General features: G+C 29.4%; 1 protein-coding gene across 2 annotated transcripts in view; it reads right to left on the bottom strand.

Annotated features, from left to right (window-relative positions):
- The window catches only part of LOC105847033 (fibropellin-1), a 67179-nt gene that overhangs the window by 29443 nt on the left and 12736 nt on the right, over positions 1 to 25000 (bottom strand). For both annotated transcript variants that reach the window (XM_065814002.1, XM_065814003.1), the window contains exons 3-5: positions 7740 to 8087; positions 5478 to 5639; positions 1501 to 1686 (exon numbers count right to left, since the gene is read on the bottom strand). In XM_065814002.1, the coding sequence (XP_065670074.1) occupies positions 1501 to 1686; positions 5478 to 5639; positions 7740 to 8087 (696 nt within the window). The remainder of the gene's footprint in view (positions 1 to 1500; positions 1687 to 5477; positions 5640 to 7739; positions 8088 to 25000) is intronic.

The following is a 25000-nucleotide window of genomic DNA, read 5'->3' as shown; positions in this document are numbered from 1 at the left end:
ATACATGTTGTAAAATAGTTAAACAAGTAAAACATTTACTAATTATAAGTCATTTCTATTATATCATATCTTTTTCCCTTTGAGAAAGCATTTGGAAAACTTTGACAAGAATAAGATAGTACCTATTTTATAAATGTTCAGCAAATATCACAAAAAGTTAACATTAAAAAAAAACTTTATTTTAATATTGGTATCACAGCTAATGATTAAAAAATTTCAACAAGTCATTGTGTGACAAATGTAAATATGTAATGCAAGATGCTATTTTATTCCATGCGTTTCATAATCCTCAGGTTATTGAAAGCAATTTTTTTAAAGAAGCTAAAATATCTTGTTTTACATAACTGGTTATGTCAGAAGAAAAGTTATTTCATCTCCAAATTGGTCAAAAATTGGAGAATATGTCAGAGAGACTAACCATGGTGGTTTAAGTTTGCCTTGAGATAACATCTACCATTGGATATTTTATTCATACATTTTATTTCACCATCTGTATACTTTTGTCTGTCTTGTTAGTTTATCTAACTAATTTTTAATAGTATCTGACTTTTATGTGTGTGTGTATGTATATATATATATATATATATATATATATATATATATATATATATATATATATATATATACATATATATATACATATATATATATATATATATATATATATATATATATATATATATATATATATATATATATATGTATGAGTTTTTAATTGATTATATCTAATAAATGTGCAGTTAATATACAACTTTTTTCATTTCGGAGGTTTCATTCATTTATTTGTTTCAAAAATCTTTATTTATCATAAAACAATTACATCAAATTAACTCAATTATTCAAAACCTAAATAAAAAACGAATGCTTCAATAAAAAAAACTTGCCTACAGTTTTTTAAAAGCTGTATGTTTACTCGGCCTGCCACTATAGTATGACATATATATATACATACATACATACATACATACATACATACATACATACATACATACATACATACATACATACATACATACATATATATATATATATATATATTTCTATATATATATATATATATATAAATTATGTCACTGTATTCTACAAATAGAGTGCTCAATGTTCTTAAAGAACAGAGCAATAATAAATTATTAAAAACACTTATCTAACTTTTTCATGATGTAGTAGGTTCATCAGCTTCCTGATGAACCTACTGATAGAGAAACACGATGTTGAAGATAAAAGTTAGATAAGTGTTTATATATATTATAAACACTCATCTAATATATATATATATAAATTAGTAATATAATATTATATTATATTACTAACTTATATATATATATATATATATATATATATATATATATATATATATATATATATATATATATATATATATATATATTTATATATATTAAAGTTGTATAATATATACTTACATATGTATATGTATAACTTTAGGCAAAAGTTTAAAAAAATATATTTCTAAATAATAACTAAAAAAGAATTTAAAATTACTAAGACTGTAGTAGTTTGCAAAAAACCCAGGTTTATTGATTAAATCATCTGAATGAAATTTGACTAGCATCTGATTATACGATGAATGAAATTCTTGAATAAGGTAGGGTGATCCACAAAATTTCTTCAAAAGTTTCATTTCATTATTGATTATATCATAAACGCTGATAGAATCCAAACAGTTTCCTAAAGATTTTATTTATTATTTCATTTAAATATTTCCAAAAATATTTTAAAAGTTGCAAACTATAATTAAAAAATTTAATTTTATCTATTGTTAAATTAAAAAAGTTTAAGTGGTATAATAAAAGTTTACAATATTAATATTATTATTATAAATATTAATAATATATTATTAATATTATAAGTTTATAATATTAATATTATTATAATAAAAGTTATTAATATTATTATTACCTAATACTTTACTAATACTACTTTAAAGTAAGCAACTGGGATTGATATTTGACTGGGGCCAGGTTTGATAAAATATAGCCAAAGCCGGGTTTGTCAAATGTCCTTTTATTATTCCAAGAGGTCAATGTATAAAGGTCCTGTCTGATGTTAAGCTCTGTTATTCTCAGTTCACTAAAACTTTTTTTTATATCAGATGTTAGGTTATAGAGACTTTTGGTTAGTCTTCAACAGTGTCATTAACTAAGTAAGTCTAACATTTAATCTTTAATTCATGGGTCTTTTCCCCAAAAATAAAGCCGAGTTATCTTACTCTAATTTGACTCTTGAATCTTATGGCCAAACTCTTCCTGCTAGCTAAATAGATTAACCCATTGTTAAACATCCAAATCACTCTGGCTTTCAATGTTAAAGTTAATTCTCAATTAAACACTTCTACGGTTTGTGCTTCAGACAAAATTTCCATCATAGTTTTAAAAAAGTGTTCTCCAGATCTCTCTTCAATTTTTACTAAATTTTCAAAAAGTGCTAAATGAGTTGTTCTGATTTTTCAAAACTCTTTCAAAACTAATTGTAGGATAGTTGGAGAGTTTAAAGTGTTTTCACTTTGAACTCTCCAACTGTCCTACGTTTAGTCTTCACCCTGTTATTTGTTTCTTTATATAAAGGTTTTGAGATTATTGAACTATTTCTTTTTAACTGCTTTATTAAAGTTATTCTTGAGGACCTAAACTCTTCTTTATTTCAAGTAACTTTAAGGGTACCACAAGATTTTATCTTTGCTCCTGTATTGTTTCTTATCTACAACATCAATCTTCATGAAAATTTTACATCTGGCTTTATTTGCTGACGTGGCTTTATTTGCTGACGTGGCTTTATTTGCCGACAACTCAACTTCATACTTCTGCCTTGACAAAAAATTTTCACTTTTTGATTGCTAGAACAAGCAGTCAATTTTTAATCTTATCTCTCTTCTGTAACAGCTTAAGGCTTGCAGTGGCTTACGGATTTAAATTCAGGACTTAAAATCCCCAATTTTTGTTAGACAATAAAACTCATTTATTTACTGCAAAAAAATAATGCAATAATGTTGGCATTCCTATATTAATGAATAACAACCCTCTTACTCTCAGACAAAGTCTAAAAGCACATTGTAAATGTGATTAGACCTGCTTTATCAGCCAAGCTTGAGCCACTCTCCCATTGTTGTAAGGTTGGATTTTTTTCATTTTTCTACAAATACTATCATGGTCAATGCTCAAACGAGCTATCTCTATTATGATAAACCAAAACTCATTTTTGCTTGGCTTCTTATTCAACAAGTTGCATCCTTTTACTGTATTTGTCCCTTCATGCTATAAAATCTTTTATTAATACAGTTTTTTTCCTTGTACATCAAAAAAACCTTATACCTATCTTCATGTTTTCTTTTTTTATACAACCTACAACTTTTTAAGTCTTCAGCTAACCATTTCCTAGTATTTTAACTTATTCTTTATTTTAAAGTAACTCATAACTTAATAGTGCTTGCTTGCAACCTTTGATGAAAGTAAATTAGAGTTTAAAAATATATAAATATATGCCAGTATTTAATAAACAGTAAATGCAAGCATAAAATTATAACATAAAGTTTGATAAATTTTTTTCTAGTCCCAGCTATCAACCCTTGCTAAGTTTTATAATTTTGCAGGGGCAGGGTTTGCAAAAAGTCGCATTTTTAGCTGGGAATGAGACCAAGGCTGTGGCTCAGGTCACTTACTACTTCTTTATACAAACATATTATAAATTTTTAGGAAATATTAGTACAAAGAAAGGTTATTATTACTAAATGTTAATATTACTAAATGTATTACTTAATATTACCTAATATTAAAATTAATATTACCTAATATTAAAATTAATATTACCTAATATTAAAATTAATATTACCTAATATTAAAATTAATATTACCTAATATTAAAATTAATATTACCTAATATTAAAATTAATATTACCTAATATTAAAATTAATATTACCTAATATTAAAATTAATATTACCTAATATTAAAATTAATATTACCTAATATTAAAATTAATATTACCTAATATTAAAATTAATATTACCTAATATTAAAATTAATATTACCTAATATTAAAATTAATATTACCTAATATTAAAACTAATATTACCTAATAATAAAGTTAATATTACCTAATATTAAAATTAAAATTACCTAATATTAAAATCAATATTGCCTAATTAACTATTTATTTCTAGAAGTTAAAAGTTACTTTAATATTCCACTTAAATGTTTTAAACAGATAGTTAAAGTTCTACTGCAGAGTTGAAATTAATAATATCTTTCTAGAATAGAAATTAGAATACCTGTTAAACAGAGAAATAAAAAGCAACCAAGCAAATATGTAAAATTTAAGTTTGGTTTCCGTCTAAGACAACTTTTGCAAGATGATTAGAGGGAAAAAAACTTATTTGACTTTTGATCTGACCACACACATCAACAACAGAATAAAATTTTCTATTAATAAACCAATTCAATAAAAATATTGAAATCTGTTCAGATCATCAGTTAGTTGGTAAAGTTGTTTAGTTATTAGATAAGACACTAAAGATTCAAGATAAGTTACCAAAATATCTATTTATTAAAGCTTTAAAGGCTCTCCAGATAAATAATTTTTAAAGATATGGAAAAAACTTGTTGACAAGCCACCCAATTGTTAGTATAACAAACAAGAATTAGAGCATGTTTTGCAATTGGTAGTAAAAAATAAACAAAACTAATAAAAAGATTAGGCCATTTCTTATGACTTAAAAGAATATAATAATATCAAGGATAAATCCAAGTATTACCATCTAGAGTTGAACGTCCTCAGCAAACACAATATTTAAATTTTGACAGTTAACTGTGTCCCTTCATAGGAGAAAACACATGGCTAACTTTTTTCTGGTTAAAAAGATTATGATATTCTCACCAACTTTGTAAAAAACTGCACCTGGTTAACTTTTACATAAAACTTTGCCACAACATTTACTTTCTGCTTTCTAAATTACTTTGTTACTGCTTTAGTAAAGCTACTTAATAATTTAGAAGTTAGTTACAACCAAGATTCACCAAATAAATAAAAATAGATTTAAGTTTTAATGCATAACTGATAATATAAAATATGTAAGAAAATTATAATTTTCTTACATATTTTTAAGTATTTTTCAAATTTTAGTTTTCAAGTTATGACAACCTACCTAACTTTGATTATAAGAACAGCTGCATGTTTACCACTTAAACATTAAACTTCATTTAAAGACTCAAATCAATTTCAGCTGCATCATCAGGTAGCAGCTCTGAAGTATAAGATCCAGATCCTTTTTTGTTTCCCATTCTAGTCCTCCTTTGTTGGCACATAATTTTTACAAAATTTAATGTTTAATTGTAATTCATTAAATGATTAACTTTAAGCAGTAACCATTAGCCTCAAAACTAAACAAACCTCAATACTACCAATAAAACTAAAATGCATCTTCTGATTAACAAATAACTGTTTTTATAAAAAAGGATTGATACCTACCATTTTCCTCATTTTCCAAAACAACATTGGTAAACTGAAGTACAATTGTTTTTCCGATCTTTGCTTTAATTAGGTATGAGCAATTAGCATTAGCGTAATAGTATTGAGGGAAATTGGGTGAAGTAAAAGTACCATTTGATTTTTCAAGCTCATAATCACATACTAAAAGAAAAATATTGTACACTATAATACTCCTGTTATATCACCATTTTTTACTCAAAAAAAAATTTTTATAAAGGATCCCAAAGTTAATAAAAAAAAAACAATGGAAAAAGAGTTATAATACTGAAGTGTGATGCCTTCATACCAACAAAAATTATTTGCAAAACAACATTATGCGCATTCTTTGTTATATGTCAAACAAAGTCAAGTAGAAACTCAATTAAAAAAAAATTTATGACATATCAAGATGTTATATTTAGAAATTAAATTTTTTTTCATTCATATTTTTTTAATCTACAAAATTTATGTATGATCAAATCATTTCTTTTAATATATAAAAAGATATCTTTAGTTCTTATACATAAATTTTACAAGTTATGTTTGAAACATTTTTATTTTTCTAAATCTAAAGTTGAATCAAGGTTAAACTTGATTTTGTTATTTTTTTTTTTTTTTTACAGACAAATCAGCTACTAAATTTTATGTTTGAATCCACAAAATATTTATTATAATGTGAATAGAAAAAACAGCCATTTCGTCATCATTGTTAACCACGATTCCATCATGTAAGTAGAAAAAAACAAGGCATTTCACCATTATTGTTACACCACAATTCATCATTGTTACATGTCAGTTGGAAAAAAATATCCATCACTGTCATTGTTACACCGTGTCAATTGGAAAAAAATAATAACTATTAAATTAGTTGAAACTGATAAATTACTAAATGCTAAATTTTTTCCAGGCTACTTTTATTAATTTTTTTTTTTAAAAAAAGGTTTAAAGATACTTTTTTTATTAATAGTTGTAAGGAGCAAGAAAACCTATGGATCTTAACACAGAGCACCGCGGAGGAATATTTGAGCAGGTAGTTCATGCTTCCTTTTTCACTGGGCATCAATTTCTAATTGGACATCAAAGTAAAAACCTCTTGGGTCTGAGCCAGAACTCTAACCACTGTGCCACAGCTTACTTTTATGATTTTTGAATAAATTAATGAATAAATGATAATTTTGTTTTAAGTCTACTATTTGTTATTTTAGGATATATTCTGACTTAATTCAAGAAAAATATCTAATATCTTTCTTGAACTTGCATTTCAATAAATAGAGTTATAGAGTCTTGTGGTTTCAGCACTTAAATTTTCATAACTTACAGGGTGAAATTTGTTACCCTGATAAATTTTTAATCAAAAAAAAATTTAATAATGTATTCTAAACTAAATTAAAATAAATATTAAAATATTAACACTTCATAAAAATAACTTGTTTATTTTAAGTGTTTTAAAACAACAATGCTATATATAATTTATCAGGTATATAGGTTTATTAGATGTATAGTCATGTAATTTAATATATTGAAATGTTACAAAGTCATGTAACATAATATGTTAAAGTGTTACAGAAAGCCATGTAACTTAACATATTAAATTGTTACAGAAAATCATAACATACATTAAAAATGTTGGAAGAACTTTTGTGAGTTTATTAAAGTGTTACAGAAAGTAGTCAAATTAAAACAAATAATTTGTAAAGAAAAAGAAAGTGACTTTCAAAAAAAAATCCTTGTCCTAATAAGTGACCACAAACTTTGCATTTTAAAAATTGCTTTAAATATTTGACTCAACAAATATTAAACACTTAAAAGAAAATAACTAAAAAATAAACACTTGAGCTTTTGAAAAAAAAAATTTTAAGCCTAATAAATTAAACATTAAAAAATAAAAAGAATACTTATGAAGGAAAGATTATTTAAAATAAAATTTAGTTACAACATCAACTAAAAAAAAAAAAATTTAATTAAATATTAATAAAAATAAGTTAAGTTATTTAAATTTATTTTTAAAATAGCTTTTTTTTACAATTTATATAATACATAAATTTACACAATTAAGGAGTATTATATCTCAAAGTCAAAAATGATTGAAAAACATGTTTTTACAATTTATATTGAATTAAACAAAAACATTATTTTAAAAAAGGTTTCACTTGCAGGATAAGACCAACTTTTATGGAATCCCATAAAAAAAAGGTTTTAATTTTAATACAACAACTTTGGAATCCTTTTAAAAAAATGAAGCATTAAATAAATATAACTAACTTTTAACAGAATTATATTGTATTAAAAATCCAATATTATTATCTAAATTGTCAGTTATAAAGCGAAGAAACAAATTATTGCTTTTGGATTTTATAACAGATGGAGCATTAGTGCCACAATATGGTTTAGAATAAAGGTTAGCTTTGTCATTTGGACCATCATAAACGTACAAAGCATCTGATTCACAGTTATAACTGCTTTCTATTTGAAACTTATTAACTGTGAGAATAATTTGACGACCATTAGGTACAGTTATCTTCCATGAGCAATTTAAGTTGTTGGAATATGGCTTTGGATACCTTGGACTTTTCACTGTGCCACTCTCTTCATTTAATATAAATTGACACTCTTTAAAAAAAATATATAAATTTTTATAAAATTATTTTAATAATATAAATAACTCACCTAACTGTCTTCAATGTAACATTAAGTACACCTAAAATATGCAAGTATATATCTAAATGCAAAAGTACAAGTTTTCGAGAATAATTAAAGTGCATTAGTATATCTAAAACACAAATCATTATTCTAATCATAACAAAACAAAAAAAATTTTATCATCAATAATAATATCAAATATCAAAAATTAATAATCAAAACTTTAATTAAATTTAGAATATAATTTGATTGCTTAATTAAATTTACTTTAAGTTTTTTTTCTCATCATATAACTATTGTTGTAAGTATGTTTTAAGCAATATGCAAGAGTTACAAATATAAAAAAAAAAATAACAAGTTGCAAAAAAACATATATGCATATATACTTTAAACATGCATCTCAGATTTTACATATTATAATGTAGTTAGATTTGCAATTTCAGTCTTCCAAGTGCAAAATTATAGCCTTATAAACACAACAAAGTGGCCTCTTTGATATACAAATGGTCAAAAAAGACTACTTTGAAATTTTATCTTTTTTCTCACTTCCAAAAAGAGTCTCATATTTTCTAAAACTATTATCTGGATAGTTCTCTTTTTAAAAAAGTGATTTTTATTAACTTGTATCATATTAGAAAAAAATTATGACCTTCTCATCTTAAGAAAAAATTTGAAAATCACTAAAAAGAGCCAAGATGAAGTAACTGTAGTATTTTTCTATTTATTCACAAGTCTTTACAGGTAAATTTTCTGATTAGCTACTTCTGGCTGCGATAAATGGGCAAAATATAAGCAGCTTGTTGAAGTTTAGAACTCAAATATACCTAAAAGTATATTGCCCATTCGCCTAAAAAGTCCAATTTTCCACCATTTTGAGATGCTTGTAAAAAACACATTCATTTGACCTAAGATTAACAGCATATAAGTCCATTAGATCCAGTTATCGAAAAATGCAAACATTATGTCATGTTCACACCAAAAATGCCAGCATTTTTGAACAATCCTATTTTCAATGATCAATGATTGAGTGCATTATTGGAAACCAGAGTGTCTTTAACCTGCCTACTAGCCTGTGTGAGGGGTGCAACCAATTAAAAGTTATTTCTTAACAAAAAGAAAGATATGGTTGGTTTCCCCCTCCTTGATCTGGTTATGTAGATAGGGGCACAAATAAAGGGCCATTAACACAATATGTGTCAGGTCAGGTTATCCTGCTACTGGTAACATGTAACCCAGTAAAATCTGCTTCATGTCCTGCTGCCTTGTAGGATACGCCTTTTTAGGCACAGGCTAGGAGATGCCAACTCTGACTTAAAACACCCCCTGCCTTGAGGAACTTGGTTGAGTAAAAGCTAGAGATGGTGTCTCCACAAAAACACTCATCTTAAAATTAATAGCACCTGGCTACTGTCTTGTAGAAGACCTCCTAGGTAAAGACTTAAGGGGTAAACAGATTCAATCTGTTGACCAGCTTCGCACCCCTTCTTCATCTATTAGGCTGGAGCAGATGTATTTTTACTACATTGTTTATAGTTTAGGATGTTAAATGCTGGATCTACTTGACTCAATGCATGGGTTTTGCTTGTGTCTCTGTTTTTATGACTAGGCAACTCATTCTATTATTTCCTAATGAGAGTACAGCTCTAAAACTCACTTTTATGGTTCTGAGGCCGGCTGGTAGTCAGGTTTCCCGACCTCTGTGGTAGCTCTCAGAGAGACTGATTCCATCAACAGCTGAAAAATATCAAAGTATTAACATTGCCATGTTGTGCATGGATGGTGTCCCTAATTGTACTTTTGGTGTGCATTGCCAAGGCCACATTTGGAGCCCTTTGTTACGGCTTAGGGTTTATTAGTAGTAATGAGGCAATTGCTTGGGCTATTAAACGGTGTTCTGAGTACTATCTATGCTTTGAGTCAAGTTCTTCAATCTAATTTAAAAATGAATAAAGTACCAAAAACTGTAAAACACAAAAAACCATCATCTTCACCAAGTTCTCTAAACCTATCATTCATTAATATTCGTGGTCTTCGAAGTAACTTTTCTTCTGTTGAGTCTTATCTCTTGCAAAGTTCACCAGACCTACTTGCTATTTGTGAGACTAATTTGAGTTCAGCTGTCTCATCTTGCGATCTTAGTGTTGATGGTTATCTTCCATTAATTTGTAAAGACTCCAATAGTCAAATGCTTGGCCTGGGCATTTACATTCGTAAGAATTCACCCATTTGTCATGAAACTAGATTTGAATCCACAGACTATTCTTTCATGTGCTTTCGTTTAGCACCACTTTACTCTATTGCCTTTCTATTTGTTCTATACCACTCTCCTTCATCTCAAGACTGCACTCTTTTTGATGTTATTTCTGATCATATTGACCAAGCCCTCTCTCTTTATCCATCAGCTAATATAGTTGTTGTCGGTGACTTTAATGCACACCACTCTAAATGGCTTGGCTCTAGTGTCAGTGACTCTGCAGGCTTTAAAGCCCACAACTTTTGCCTTTCACAATCCCTAAATTAAATAGTCAACTTTCCAACTCGCTTTCCTAACAACCCGAATCATTTAACTTCTCTACTCGACTTATGTCTTGTTTCTGATCCTAGCCAGTGCTCAGTTTCTCCACATTCACCCTTAGGTGCGTCTGATCACAGTTTGATCTCACTAAAACTAATATCTCATTCTTCTTCATCACCTGAATCCCCCTATTATCGTACCTCTTTCAACTACAATCAAGCTGAGTGGGATTCTTTCCGTGATGGCCCTTGGGTAGAAATCTTTTGTCTTCCTGTCAACAAATGCGCATCTTACATAACTTCAGGCCAGCATGGAATCTTTTGTTCCCTCTCGGCGATTCCAGGTCAAGCTTCACTCTCCTCCATGGTTTTCCTCACATTGTGCTGCTGCGATTGCCAATCGAAACCGTTACTTCCATATTTATCAGCAAAACAATTCTTTAGAAAACAGACGCCTGTTTATTACTGCTAGAAACCATTGTAAAAAGGTTGTCTAACACTAAAACTCGCTTTTATCGGGTCATGAAATCTCGTATTGCATCACAAAAATTAGGCTCTCGCGACTTCTGGAGAATATTTAATAGTATCAATAATAAAGGCAAATCTTTATTCCATTTCTCTTGTATGGTTCAGACTTTGTCACCTCACCTAAAGACATAGCTGAATTGTTTGCTAAAAACTTTTCATTAATATCATCTCTTGATTCCACTAGTTGCGTTCTACCTGATATTGCCGTCAAACAGGTTGATCCATTGCTTGACATTCGTATCACTCCAGCTTCTGTATCTAAAGTGATTTCCTGCCTAGACTTTTCTACAGCTTGTGGCCCGGACAACATACCTGTTATTGTCTTGCAGAAGTGTTCTCCGGAGCTGCTGTTTATACTTTCAAAACTATTCAGCAAGTGCTTATCAGAGTCTTTTTTTCCAGCCTGCTGGAAAGCGGCATCTGTTATCCCTGTCTTCAAAAATTCTGGAGAGTGATCTGATTTGTCTAACTACCGTCTCATTAGTCTTCTTCCTATCATAAGCAAGGTTTTTGAATCTATAATTAACAAACACTTAATTTCTCATCTTGAATCTAATAACTTACTTTCTGACCATCAATATGGATTTTGATCTTCTTGTTCTTCAGCTGATTTGCTAACAGTAATAACTGATACGTTTTATCGTGCATTAGATAAAGGTGGAGAGGTTAAGGCCATCGCTCTTGACATTTGAAAATCTTTTGATAAAGATTTTCATGCTGGTCTTCTCCAAAGGCTTTCTTCTTATGGTGTATCTGGCAACATATTTAAGATTATTGAATCATTCCTTTCCGATCGTAGCATAAAAGTTGTCCTCGATGGACAGCACTCTTCTTCTTATTCTGTAACTTCAGGGGTTCCTCAAGGTTCTATCCTTGGCCCTATAGTCTTTTTAATTTACATTAACAATCTTCCAGCTATTCTCAAATCTAAGGTGGCATTGTTTGCTGATGATACTACCATTTATTCTTGTCGTGATAAGAAACCAACACTCTCTGATTGCTTGGAGGGGGTATTTGAGCTTGAAAAGGATCTCACTTCTGCTACAGCATGGGGCTCACAGTGGCTGGTGAACTTCAATACAGATAAAACTCAATTTTTTTCAGCCAATCGTTATCGCAATAGTTCAGACCTTTCTATATTTATGAACAGCAATGTACAAATCAATTACAAATTAGCATCTGCTAAGGTTCCATCTCTCTATCGAGCTCAAGATCATCGTTAGAAGATCCGCCCATATCTTGGGCGGATCTTCTAACGATGCTCTTTCTCTTTTAGACAAGGTGCTAAAACGCATTGTAAACATAGTTGGACCTGCTCTTGCAGCCAACCTCCAACCGTTATCACATCGTCGTAATGTTGCTTCTCTTTATTTTTTCTACAAATTTTATAATGGGCACTGCTCTAAAGAGCTAGCGTCTCTTGTGCCATCTACTAAAATTCATTCTCGTGTTACTCGTTATTCAATTAAGTCTCATCCTTTTTTTGTGACTGTTCCTAAGTGCTCCAAAAACTCTTATTCGTCTAGTTTTTTTCCTCGAACATCAGTTCTTTGGAATTCGCTTCCTTCATCTTGTTTTCCTGATTCGTATAATTTGCAATCCTTTAAGTTGTCCGTCAATCGTTATCTTGCTCTACAATCACTACTTTCAGTAACTTCCAACTTTATTCAGCGGCTGCCTGCAGCCTTGTTGGAAGCAAAGATTTTTGAAAAAGAAAAAAAAAAAATTAAGGAGTATTATATCTAGGGCTACCATAGTCCTGATTTTCATCAGGACGGTCCTGATTGGAAGGGTCTGTCCTGACTGTCCTGATCAGGTGCCAAAATATCCTGATTTTAAAAACCATAACAAAAAATATCATTTTGACAAAAACTAAAAAATATAGTAAGTTAAATATTGATCTCAGTTGCTCACAGTTCTATGAAAAGATAAAAAATGACCAGTTTTTCCTGAAAAAAGTACACTCTAATGAAAAATATGACTGGTTTAAAAGCAAAGAAAAGAAATAATTCTTGTAGTCATTACAAAAATGTAAATCAACGCTGGTTTTTAATGTTGTATTTTTTGTCATTTTTACTTTTAGTGTGACGAGCTTTTGTCCTGATTTAGACTTTCTGCTTATTTATATTTGTCCTGATTTGACAGGTTAAAAAAGACATGATTTCCTGATTTTTCCAAAAATTCATATGGTAGCCCTAATTATATCTCAAAGTCAAAAATGATTGGTATCCTCCAAAAAAATGTTGAACAGGTTTTTAAAAGACTTTCATAATATATAAGGGGTATTAAATCATTTTATAATTAAATAAAAAAAAGATTCTAAAATAAAAAAGTCAAACTTGTTACAAACAACTTTTATTATTAGGCTTGGTTTTTACTTTATAATTGATTATTAGTTGCTAATTAAAAACATCAAATATATGAATCAGACATTAGATGTTTTTTTAGTTAAATAAATGATCATTTATTTAATAAAGTAAAAATAAATGATCATATGAACATTTATTTAATTTTAATAAGAAAGAAGTAAAACCCTTTTTGTGTTTTTGAGCTCAAGCACGTCACATGGCAATAATATCACAAACAGAATCACATTTAAGAAATAGCAATATAACAAATATTGATGTCAATATTTATTGACTTTTGTGTAAGTATCTTCCAGCATGTAAAAAATGATGTTACATAAGCTTTTAAAAATCGAAATTGAGGTAAGAAATAATAATTTCCTTAAATAATGAGCAAGCTCCTTTGACAGCAGAGACACTTTCAAATTATTTAGCAAGTACTTCATGTGTATTTGTTTACAGCTATTTCAGTTTCAGATATTTGGAGAAATCTAAAATTAAATTTAATCCAGAAAAATCCAGTGATGTAGGACTCAAGACTTAAGCCTTGGTCTCGAGAGGTCTTAATACTCATATTAAACTGTCTTAGTCTTGGTTTAAGTTTTAATTTTGAAAGTCGGGAACGTCGGTCTTGGTCTGGGACCTTTACTGTCTTGCACTTTCTTGATCCTTACAAAAACTGTCAACACAACAGATGGATTAGTGATTAGTAATAAATTGTCCCTACCAGGATTAACCTAATATTTAAGTTATGAAATCAAGTGATACATAGCCGCCAGTTTCACTTGTTACATAAAGTACTTAAATAGAGTATTTAAACTTTACTTTGAATTTTGTTTCTTCTTTTTTTTTTTACTATAGTTAAAAAATGGCTACTACAGTTTAACAAAAAAACATTGCTTTTGTCAGGGTTAAAGTTAGAATTGTGTGCTATTGTTAATTTTGCAGTGTAATGATCTTGCGTTCTTTTTTTATTGGTACACTTGGTTTTAACAATAAAAAAACCTATTTTTTTTTGTTATTATTAAAGATATCTTTAGTAGACTGCAACAGTGCACTGCGCGATTTGCAATAACATAATTATATTATCCATGTGTAATTACGTTTTTATTATAGAGTAATGTGTATAAATGGTAAAAAGAAACATCAGCTAAAGGCCTAAAGAAAATAAAATGCTATATACCTGATACTTTTACAACTTTCTTTAGCAACTAAAAGCATGTCTTTTTGGTTTCAAAATCTTTAAATGCCGATTTTCAGTCAGCCTTTGAAGGAACAGTTTGTTAATAACTCTTTTACCAGTACCACCTGCTCAATCAAATACACTTTTTCCATGCGCTTTTTAAAACATTACTAAAGACAACCTGAGTATTGTGAAGCAGATTGTCAGATATAAGACAAATAAAATTTACTCTTAAAGACCTCACATATTGATATGAGGTCTTTAAAAGAAAACCTATCCCTGAAATGAATGAAGAGTTGCCTGATTTTTTAAAAATAAGATGAACTTCATCCTGAATTACAAACAAATTGTTTTAGCAAAAGCCATTTGCATAATCGATTCATTTACTATCAGGCTTTCTTTGAGTTGCTTTAAAAAGTATATCAGGCTAGACATACTTTTATTACATCATGTTGGCAAATCCCATGGGATTTGCTAACAATAATGATTTTGTGAGTTCATAAGAGTTGTTTGCTAACTCTTCTTGAAATTTATCAGGGCTTTAACTATCATTTCTAAGGAGCACCAATCAGTTTTTAACCATTGTTTATAAATTATTTCATTAAATGAATCCCCTACTAGGTTATTTAATTCTTTTTCAATTCTATTTTCTCTGGGAAACTTTTCACACATGAGTCATTCCATGCCAACTGGACCAAGGTCCAATATGGAGCCCCTCAGATTTTGATGAAACTTAGTAAGTTTGTTAATATCAATGAGAAAAGCAATTCCTGAAAATTTCAGCATAAAATCTTTTGTGGTTCAATTTAAATCAAAATTTCAGAAAACCTTCTAGTTTTTTTTATTGTATACAACTCTTGACTTCCTTTAATGAAACTTTAACATTGAATTCTCAAATGTCACATTTTTTCCATAATGGCTACCTAAAAAAGCTAAAAAATTGTTTGCAAATATAAAAAGTTGATTTTTGATGAGTCAATATACAAAATCTGCAATTTAAGAAGTGAAAAGACATACTCTATATATGGTAGGCTTCCAAATTTTTAAAAATTTGGAAGCCTACCATATATAGAGTATGTCTCTAAGATACAAATCAGTAAAAAGTTATAGACTTCTGAAAATGGCTGCAGCTAAATCTTAGGAAAAATGTGTCTCCACTTCAAACCACCGGTAACCAAGGACCAACACTGGTTTTAATAATTTTTTCTTCTAATTTAATAGATTTTATTTCAGTAATTTCAGAAAAAAAAAAGATATTTTACCAGATATTTTAGGCTATAAAGACCTCTTGACATTAATTGCATGTGACTTAACAAATCGAGATTGCATGCTGCACAGTTGCGATAACTGCCCAGATACCAACACACTTAAAGAGAATCTTATTGCTTTATTTGATAAGCATAGCTTGGAAGAAATTACCTTTAATCAGTGGCAAAAAGCCAACAAAAAACATGATATAGTTACACTAACTCTTCCAGTGGATGATTTTATTGAAAAAGCTCGTCAACAAATAGACTAATTAAGAGATCATTATTATATAGCCAAAAATCAAGCAGCATATTTGTAGCATCTAAAAATAACATTACCAAGTAATCATATTTTAGTATTACTAGACTTTGCTGAAAATTAAAGTTTTTTTATTCAAGATGCAGTACAAGGTTTCCATTGGAACAACAGTCAAGCAACATTGCATCCTTTTGTTATTTACTATATGGAAGAAAATATGATAAAATGTAAAAGTGTTTGTATTATTTTAGATAATTTGCAATACAATACAAACTCAGTTCATTGTTTCATTTATGAAGTAATAAAACATTTAAAAGAGTTGATGCCTTACTTTAACCACTGCATTTATTTTAGTGATGGTGCAGGTTCACAATATAAAAATTATAAAAAACATATCTAATTTATGTCACCATGAACTAGATCATAAAGTATCTGCAGAATGGCATTTTTTTGCCACATCACATGGAAAGAGTGCTTGTGATGGCGTTGAGGGCTCTGTCAAAAGACTTGTAGCTAAGGCCAGTTTACAATCACTAACAGATCCTATCAATTTACCTGAAAAAATGTATGATTGGTGTAAACAAAATATTAAAGAATATTCAATACATTTCAAATGATGCAATTATATTACATTGCATAAAGTTCAAATTAGAAGAACGTTATGCTACTTGTTCAACAATTCCAGGAACAAGAAACCACAATTGTTTTATACAACAATCATTAACTACTTTACAGATGAGACGGGTGTCATTTGATAATATGTATACTAATGTAAATGTTTCTAAAATGCATCATATGGTTCCACTCTCTTCTCTTTCACCAGGAATTAATACAGCATGTGTTTATGATACAAAATGGTTTTTAGGCAATATTGTGGAAATATCTGAAGAAAATCAAGATGTTCTTATCAAGTTCATGAAGCAGTCTATTTTGTTAAACACTTTTACTTGGCCACATAAAGAAGATAATTGCTGGGTTCCAATAAAGTACATTTTATGCATTTCATCTTTAAAAGTTCAATCAACAACTGGTAGATGCTATGAACAATCAGCTCAAGAAAACACTGAAATATTACACTTGTACAATAGCATAAGTAACATTAAATAACAATTTAGCAAAATTATTATAAATTAGATTTATTTGTTTTAAACATAATTTTTTAGCAAAAATTTATTTGAAAGATGCAATGTTTATTGATCGTTTATTAGATAATATTTTTTATTACACAATCAACTTGTGCATTGTGTTGACAAATCAGATAACTTATATAAGTTATTATATTAACTTGGTATAAGTTGTAATCTAAATTTGATCATGATAATGAAATAAGTCAAATTAATGGGGAGGGGTGGAATAGTGAGTGTATTGAAAAAATATTACAAAATTTATGGCGATAGTATTAAATATTGGGTAAATTAGACTAGAAAGTCTTTTCTTTCATTTTAACCTAATAGGCTACTTATAAGTTTTATATGTAGTCTTTTTACTGTCTGACATTTAAAACTAAATTTCACAGTTTTTTATATGAGTATGTTTAGTGGTGTGTTTGGGTATTAAGGCACTTCATACATCAGAGATAAAATCAGACACACCGTGTAATAAAAAGTGTACAATTACAAATTTTTTCTAAGTTCTGGACAAAAATGTGCATGTTAAAAAGTAAATGCTTGGGATAAGTGGGGGGGGGGGGAGGGAGATGGGGGATGGCAGGAGCTAGGGCTATTTAAAAACTGAGTTTAATTCAAGCTTAATTAAAAACTTATTTCTAGTAATTATTGTGAAATACTTTTAAATTCATACATACTTTGTATTAGAATATATGACACAAACTAAAGTACAACAATAACTTTGTTTTATTGTTTTTAATGCATTTTGGGCAATTTTCATTGTTCTGATTTTGTAACTTACCCATGAGTACCCACTTTTTTTTTTCTGAAATTACTGAAATAAAATCTATTAAATTAGAAGAAAAAATTATTAAAACCAGTGTTGGTCCTTGGTTACCGGTGGTTTGAAGTGGAGACACATTTTTCCTAAGATTTAGCTGCAGCCATTTTCAGAAGTCTATAACTTTTTACTGATTTGTATCTTAGAGACATACTCTATATATGGTAGGCTTCCAAATTTTTAAAAATTTGGAAGCCTACCATATATAGAGTATGTCTTTTCACTTCTTAAATTGCAGATTTTGTATATTGACTCATCAAAAATCAACTTTTTATATTTGCAAACAATTTTTTAGCTTTTTTAGGTAGCCATTATGGAAAAAATGTGACATTTGAGAATTCAATGTTAAAGTTTCATTAAAGGAAGTCAAGAGTTGTATACAATAAAAAAAACTAGAAGGTTTTCTGAAATTTTGATTTAAATTGAACCACAAAAGATTTTATGCTGAAATTTTCAGGAATTGCTTTTCTCATTGATATTAACAAACTTACTAAGTTTCATCAAAATCTGAGGGGCTCCATATTGGACCTTGGTCCAGTTGGCATGGAATGACTCATGTGTGAAAAGTTTCCCAGAGAAAATAGAATTGAAAAAGAATTAAATAACCTAGTAGGGGATTCATTTAATGAAATAATTTATAAACAATGGTTAAAAACTGATTGGTGCTCCTTAGAAATGATAGTTAAAGCCCTGATAAATTTCAAGAAGAGTTAGCAAACAACTCTTATGAACTCACAAAATCATTATTGTTAGCAAATCCCATGGGATTTGCCAACATGATGTAATAAAAGTATGTCTAGCCTGATATACTTTTTAAAGCAACTCAAAGAAAGCCTGATAGTAAATGAATCGATTATGCAAATGGCTTTTGCTAATTTAAAGATTTTGAAACCAAAAAGACATGCTTTTAGTTGCTAAAGAAAGTTGTAAAAGTATCAGGTATATAGCATTTTATTTTCTTTAGGCCTTTAGCTGATGTTTCTTTTTACCATTTATACACATTACTCTATAATAAAAACGTAATTACACATGGATAATATAATTATGTTATTGCAAATCGCGCAGTGCACTGTTGCAGACAGTGACCCACGTGTGAGATGTGCTACAGAATAATACATGCTTCATTTTCTAACATAAAATATACATGCTTCTTTTTCAAATAAAGACACAGTTAAGGCCATCAGATCTTTTGATTAAAAATGCATGCTTTTACCGTAAGATTCATTTTTTTAGTTTGAATAGTGTATAGAAACTTAGATTGTATGCCAATTTTTCCAGCAAATATAAATGTTATGGCCTTAAAAAGGCAAAAGATGTCAACTTTATATTAACTATATATTCAGACTTTGATTTTTCTAGTAAAGTTTGAAAAGTTGCATGAACTAGTTGGTAAAAATGAACTTTTTTTCATGTTATTTTTAATGCTAAAACTTACAAATGAGAATTCACTACTTATATATGAAACTCACCTGAAAAAACAGGATATGACACATTAAACATATAAATAGAAAATATTTGTTTTCTCACTATTTTTACTTGTTTTTCATTAGATTAAGTTCTCAATTAAGTTAGTTATTAATAGTTTTTTTGTTATATAAGTCTTATTAAGAACTTTTCAAACTTTTATAGGAAAATCAACATTAAAGATTTTTACATATTTGTAAATGTTATATAGGTGAAGATTATTTATACTACAGCTGAAGATTATTTTTAAAATTATGAATTTATTTCAAAATTCAAATACATTTACATACTTTTAAAAAAAAAGTTGTTCAAACAAAATAGGATTACATTGTTATTATGGTTTTATCCAACTTGTTCTACTTCACATAACCATTGATGCTTGAACCCCATGCCTTACCTGTGAACTGAATTATAATTAATTTAATCAGTGATTAAACTCTATTTTATTATAAGTGATTCAACTATAATATAATATCTGAAACTAGAAAATCAAGATCAAGACAAAGGAGGGGGCAATTAACCATATTTTTCTTTTTGTTAAGAAATGTTATAATTAGTTGACCCCAAGAGGGTTTTCCAATAATGTACTCAACTATTGATAATTGAAAAAAAGAATATTTCAAATTTTTTTACATTTATATGTATAATGAAAAAATTCTTCACAAAAAAAATTACTGTGATAGGAGAATGGGAATAAAAAACCCTAAAATCTTAGACAAAAAACCCTAAATGTGAGGGCAATAAGTTGAATTATTTATTTTTTTCATAAATATAAACTAGTTATGTATTCATTGACAGATTTCACATTTTATGTTTAAATTATTCAGTTTTTATGACCATCTAGAGAATACCACCACCCCACCCCCCTCAATTTGAGGAAGTCATAAACTTTACATGGTTATAAAAACTATACAAAAAATGAGACAACAAGTGTCTATTAAATTATAGTCAAATTATAGTCTATTTTGACCGATTTGGTCAAAATAAACTATAATTTCTAAATCATTGCACTTGAAAGACTGAAGTTTTAACAAGTTAAAATTTGCAGAAAAACATAAATATATGCATAAAAGATTTTAAGAGCAATCAAATTTTATTAAAATAATAAAAAACCTTTATTTTTACAATATATTAAAAATGTAGCTCATTATATGTGTAATTAGTTACATTTTTTATGTAACTAATTATTTCAATAATTTTTCAAAAAGAAAAAAAAATTTCATTTAAGGGTATAAAAGAAATGCAAAAAACACTTATAAAGTGTATATATTATAAACTTATGAATGTATGTTTTAACGTTTTCTGCCTATAAGTACGCGCGCGGCTGTTGTTTACAAAAAGACGTTCACGGAATCTATAAAATTAGTTATTACATATTTAAGAGTTAAACATACACATAAAATGTATATGTATATGTTACATATTAGCAAATATATAACAAGATAATAAATACATAACAAAACGAGTTAAAAATTCAAAAAAATGTTTATATTGGTTAAGTTTAACAAATGTTGTTTCACTTTCTCTTTTTTTTGTCATTACTCAGGATCGAGTTCCGCAGACGTGGAACTCGATCCTGAATAATGACAAGTAATTGAGTAGTCCGATTTTTTAAGTGTTGTTGATGGAATGTAAAAATTGTTAATGGTAAGTCTAGTGATTAATTAAAAAAAAATGCATATCTGTTTGCATTAAAAATTAACTGAGTCGCTTGATTTTGTTTGCTACAAATTTTTTTTAATGAAGACGACTGATTACTTGCCCAAGATATTTTAGAGTAACTAATATAGCTTTGGATAAATAAAAAGTACAAACTTTTTAGCCAAGTTTAATTCAAAAGATGCCTCGTTTTGAACATGATCCCAAAAGTTAAAGAGATTTTACTTTCTATTAATTCAATATAATTTTTCCAACTTAAATGTTCATCAAATAATACGCCTAATATTTTCATTGAATGGAATTTTTTTATTTTAATATTGTTTATATATGCTTATAAACCTGAAAGTTTAATGGGAAAATATCAGATTTTAAGGGTTTTTTAAACAAAATGAAAGATTTTCTCAAGTTTTGTCTAAGCATTGTTGATACTGCATTTAGACTTACCTTTACAAAAACAACCGCTCACTCAATGGATTTGAAAAGACTCTAGAGTTAAGAGATAAATTTTAGTTGCGGTATCAGAAAATTTGCAAGAAACTCACTGCAACATGGATCAAATCTGGTCATTGTTTAATACAAATAGAGTTAAGCTAGTTTTGGCTTGCGGTATGAAAGTTGCAAATTTAATTTGTGGTCATCAATCGAATATAGCCTCGAGTTTTTTCGGGAATCTGGCGGGGTTGTTGGTTGTGCGAAGTTGTTTGGCAATGTCATTCGAAAACTAATTATCAATTGACCTAACAATGTTCTGATTTTGGAAATAATCCCACCGATGGAATTAAATCTCCTTATATAATTTACCAATCATCTTTTCAAGATACTTAAAACTGCTTGATAGAAGCTGTTAAGTGGCCAGCTTCAGATTTAACTGAGCCCGTATAATGGGGGCCAGTTTGAGGGACATGAATGCAGGAGATTTCTTAAAAATGTGGATGTGCTTCAGCAATTTGCTGATACAAACTTGGTTGCCGACATTCTTCACATAATTGAAGCATTCAAAAGCTTGCTTTGAATTTATCCTATCTTATATTTATAATAATTTATCTAATTTATCCTAATTTATATTTAAGCGAAATCCTAGCCGGATTTTGCTTAAATAATTGAAAATTTTAAAAGGTTTTACTTAATGATATCTGGTGCAAGCGTATAGCGAAAGCATATTTAAAGAACTGCTACCATAACTCGATTTATTAAATTCGGCAGCAGAAAATCATAACTTACAGTTTATAATGAATATTTTACCAATTTAATTCTTAAATGCTTTTAGAAATTATGAGTTTTAAATATTGCATGTAAATAAATTTAAGAGTATTTGACTAAAATATGAGTATATAAAGCTATTATGAATAAATTTCTTGTGCAGAAAATCAAAGACTATGTCATACATTTAATTAGATGCTATTGGATGGTCATATGATGGGCCAAATCAGGTTATCCTGCTTTTTTATGGGTCAGGTCAGGTTATCCTGCTACTTGTAACATGTAACCCAGTACAACCTGCTTTATGTCCTGATGCCTAGTAGGATACATAGCAGCAGGACATGAAGCATACTTAAAACACCCCTTGCCTTGGGGCTCTTGGTTGAGTAAAGGCTAGAGATAGTGTCTTGATAAAAATACTCATCTTTGGCAGATGTTAAATGCATCCGGCTACTGTCTTGTAGAAGACCTCCTAGGTAAAGATTTAAGAGGTAAACAGATTCAATCTGTTGACCAGCCTCGCACCCCTTCTTTATCTATTAGGCTGGAGCAGATGTATTTTTAATACATTGTTTATAGTTTAGGACGTTGAACGCTGGATCTTCTTGACTCAATGCATGGGTGTTGCTTGTGTCTCTGTTTTTATGACTAGGCAACTCAATCTATTATCTCTTAATGAGAGTACAGCTCTAAAACTCACTTTTATGGTTCTGAGGCCAGCTGGTTGTCAGGTTTCCCGAACTCTGTAATAGCTTTCAGAAAGGCTTATTACATCAACAACTGAAAAATATCAAAGTATTAACATTGGCATTTTGCGCATGGATGGTGTCCCTGTTTGTACTTTTGGTGTGCATTGCAAAGGCCACATTTGGAGCCCTTTGTTACGGCTTAGGGTTTATTAGTAGTAATGAGGCAATTGCTTGGGCTATTAAACGGTGTTCTGAATACTATCTATGCTTTGAGTCAAGTTCTTCAATCTAATTTTAAAATGAATAAAGTACCAAAAACTGTAAAACACAAAAAACCATCATCTTCACCAAGTTCTCTAAACCTATCATTCATTAATATTCGTGGTATTCGAAGTAACTTTTCTTCTGTTGAGTCTTATCTCTTGCAAAGTTCACCAGACCTACTTGCTATTTGTGAGACTAATTTGAGTTCAGCTGTCTCATCTTGCGATCTTAGTGTTGATGGTTATCTTCCATTAATTCGTGAAGACTCCAATAAATTCTCACGAATTTAAATGCCTAGGCATTTAAATTCGTGAGAATTCGCCCATTAGTCATGAAACTCTGTTTGAATCCACAGACTATTATTTTATGTGCTTTCATTTAGCACCTCTTCACTATATTGCCTTTCTCTATGTCCTATATTGCTCTTCTTCATCTCACGGGTACACTCTATTTGATGCTATTTCTGATCATATTGTCCAAGCCCTATTTCTTTATCCATCAGCCATTATTGTTGTTGTCGGTGACTTTAATGCTCATTACACTGAATGGCTTGACTCCAGTGTCAATGACTTTGCAGGCATTTAAGCCCACAACTTTTGCCTTTCTCAATCCCTAACTCAAATAGTCAACTTTCCAACTCGCTTTCCAGACAATCCGAATCATTTATCTTCTCTACTCGACTTATGCCTTGTTTCTGATCCTAGTCAGTGCTCAGTTTCTCCACATTCACCCTTAGTTGCTTCTGATCACAGTTCGATCTCACTAAAACTAATATCTCATTCTTCTTCATCACCTGAATCCCCCTATCATCGTACCTCTTACAACTACCTCAAAGCTGACTGGGACTCTTTCCGTGATTTTCTTTGTAATGGCCCTTGGGTAGAAATCTGTTGTCTTCCTGTTGACAAATGGGCTTCTTACATAACTTCGTGGATTCAGGCAGGCATGTAATCTTTTGTTTCCACACGACAATTCCAGATCAAGCTTCACTCTCCTCCATGGTTTTCCTCACATTGTGTTGCTGCGATTGCCAATCAAAACCGTTACTTCCATATTTATCAGCAAAACAATTCTCCAGAAAACAGACGCCTGTTTATTACTGCTAGAAACCATTGTAAAAAGGTTTTGTCTAACGCTAAAACTCGCTTTTCTCTGGTAATGAAATCTCGTATTGCATCACAAAAATTAGGCTCTCGCGACTTCTGGAGAATCTTTTATAGTATCAATAATAAGGGTAAATCTTTAATTCCATCTCTCTTGTATGGTTCAGACTTTGTCACCTCACCAAAAAAGACAAAGCTGAATTGTTTGCTAAAAACTTTTCATCAATATCATCTCTTGATTCCACTAGTTGCGTTCTACCTGATATTGCCGTCAAACAGGTTGATCCATTGCTTGACATTCGTATCACTCCTGCTTCTTTATCTAAAGTATTTTCCTGCTTAAACTCTTCCACAGCTTGTGGCCCGGACAACATACGTGTTATAGCCTTTCAAAAGTGTTCTCCAGAGCTGCTGCTTATACTTTCAAAACTATTCAGCAAGTGCTTATCAGAGTCTTGTTTTCTGGCCTGCTGGAAAGTGG

This window comes from Hydra vulgaris, chromosome 12 (genome assembly GCF_038396675.1).
Source record: "Hydra vulgaris chromosome 12, alternate assembly HydraT2T_AEP".
Classification (NCBI taxonomy): domain Eukaryota; kingdom Metazoa; phylum Cnidaria; class Hydrozoa; order Anthoathecata; family Hydridae; genus Hydra; species Hydra vulgaris.
The sequence above is the reverse complement of the archived record's forward strand: the minus strand, read 5'-3'. Positions and strand labels throughout refer to the sequence as shown.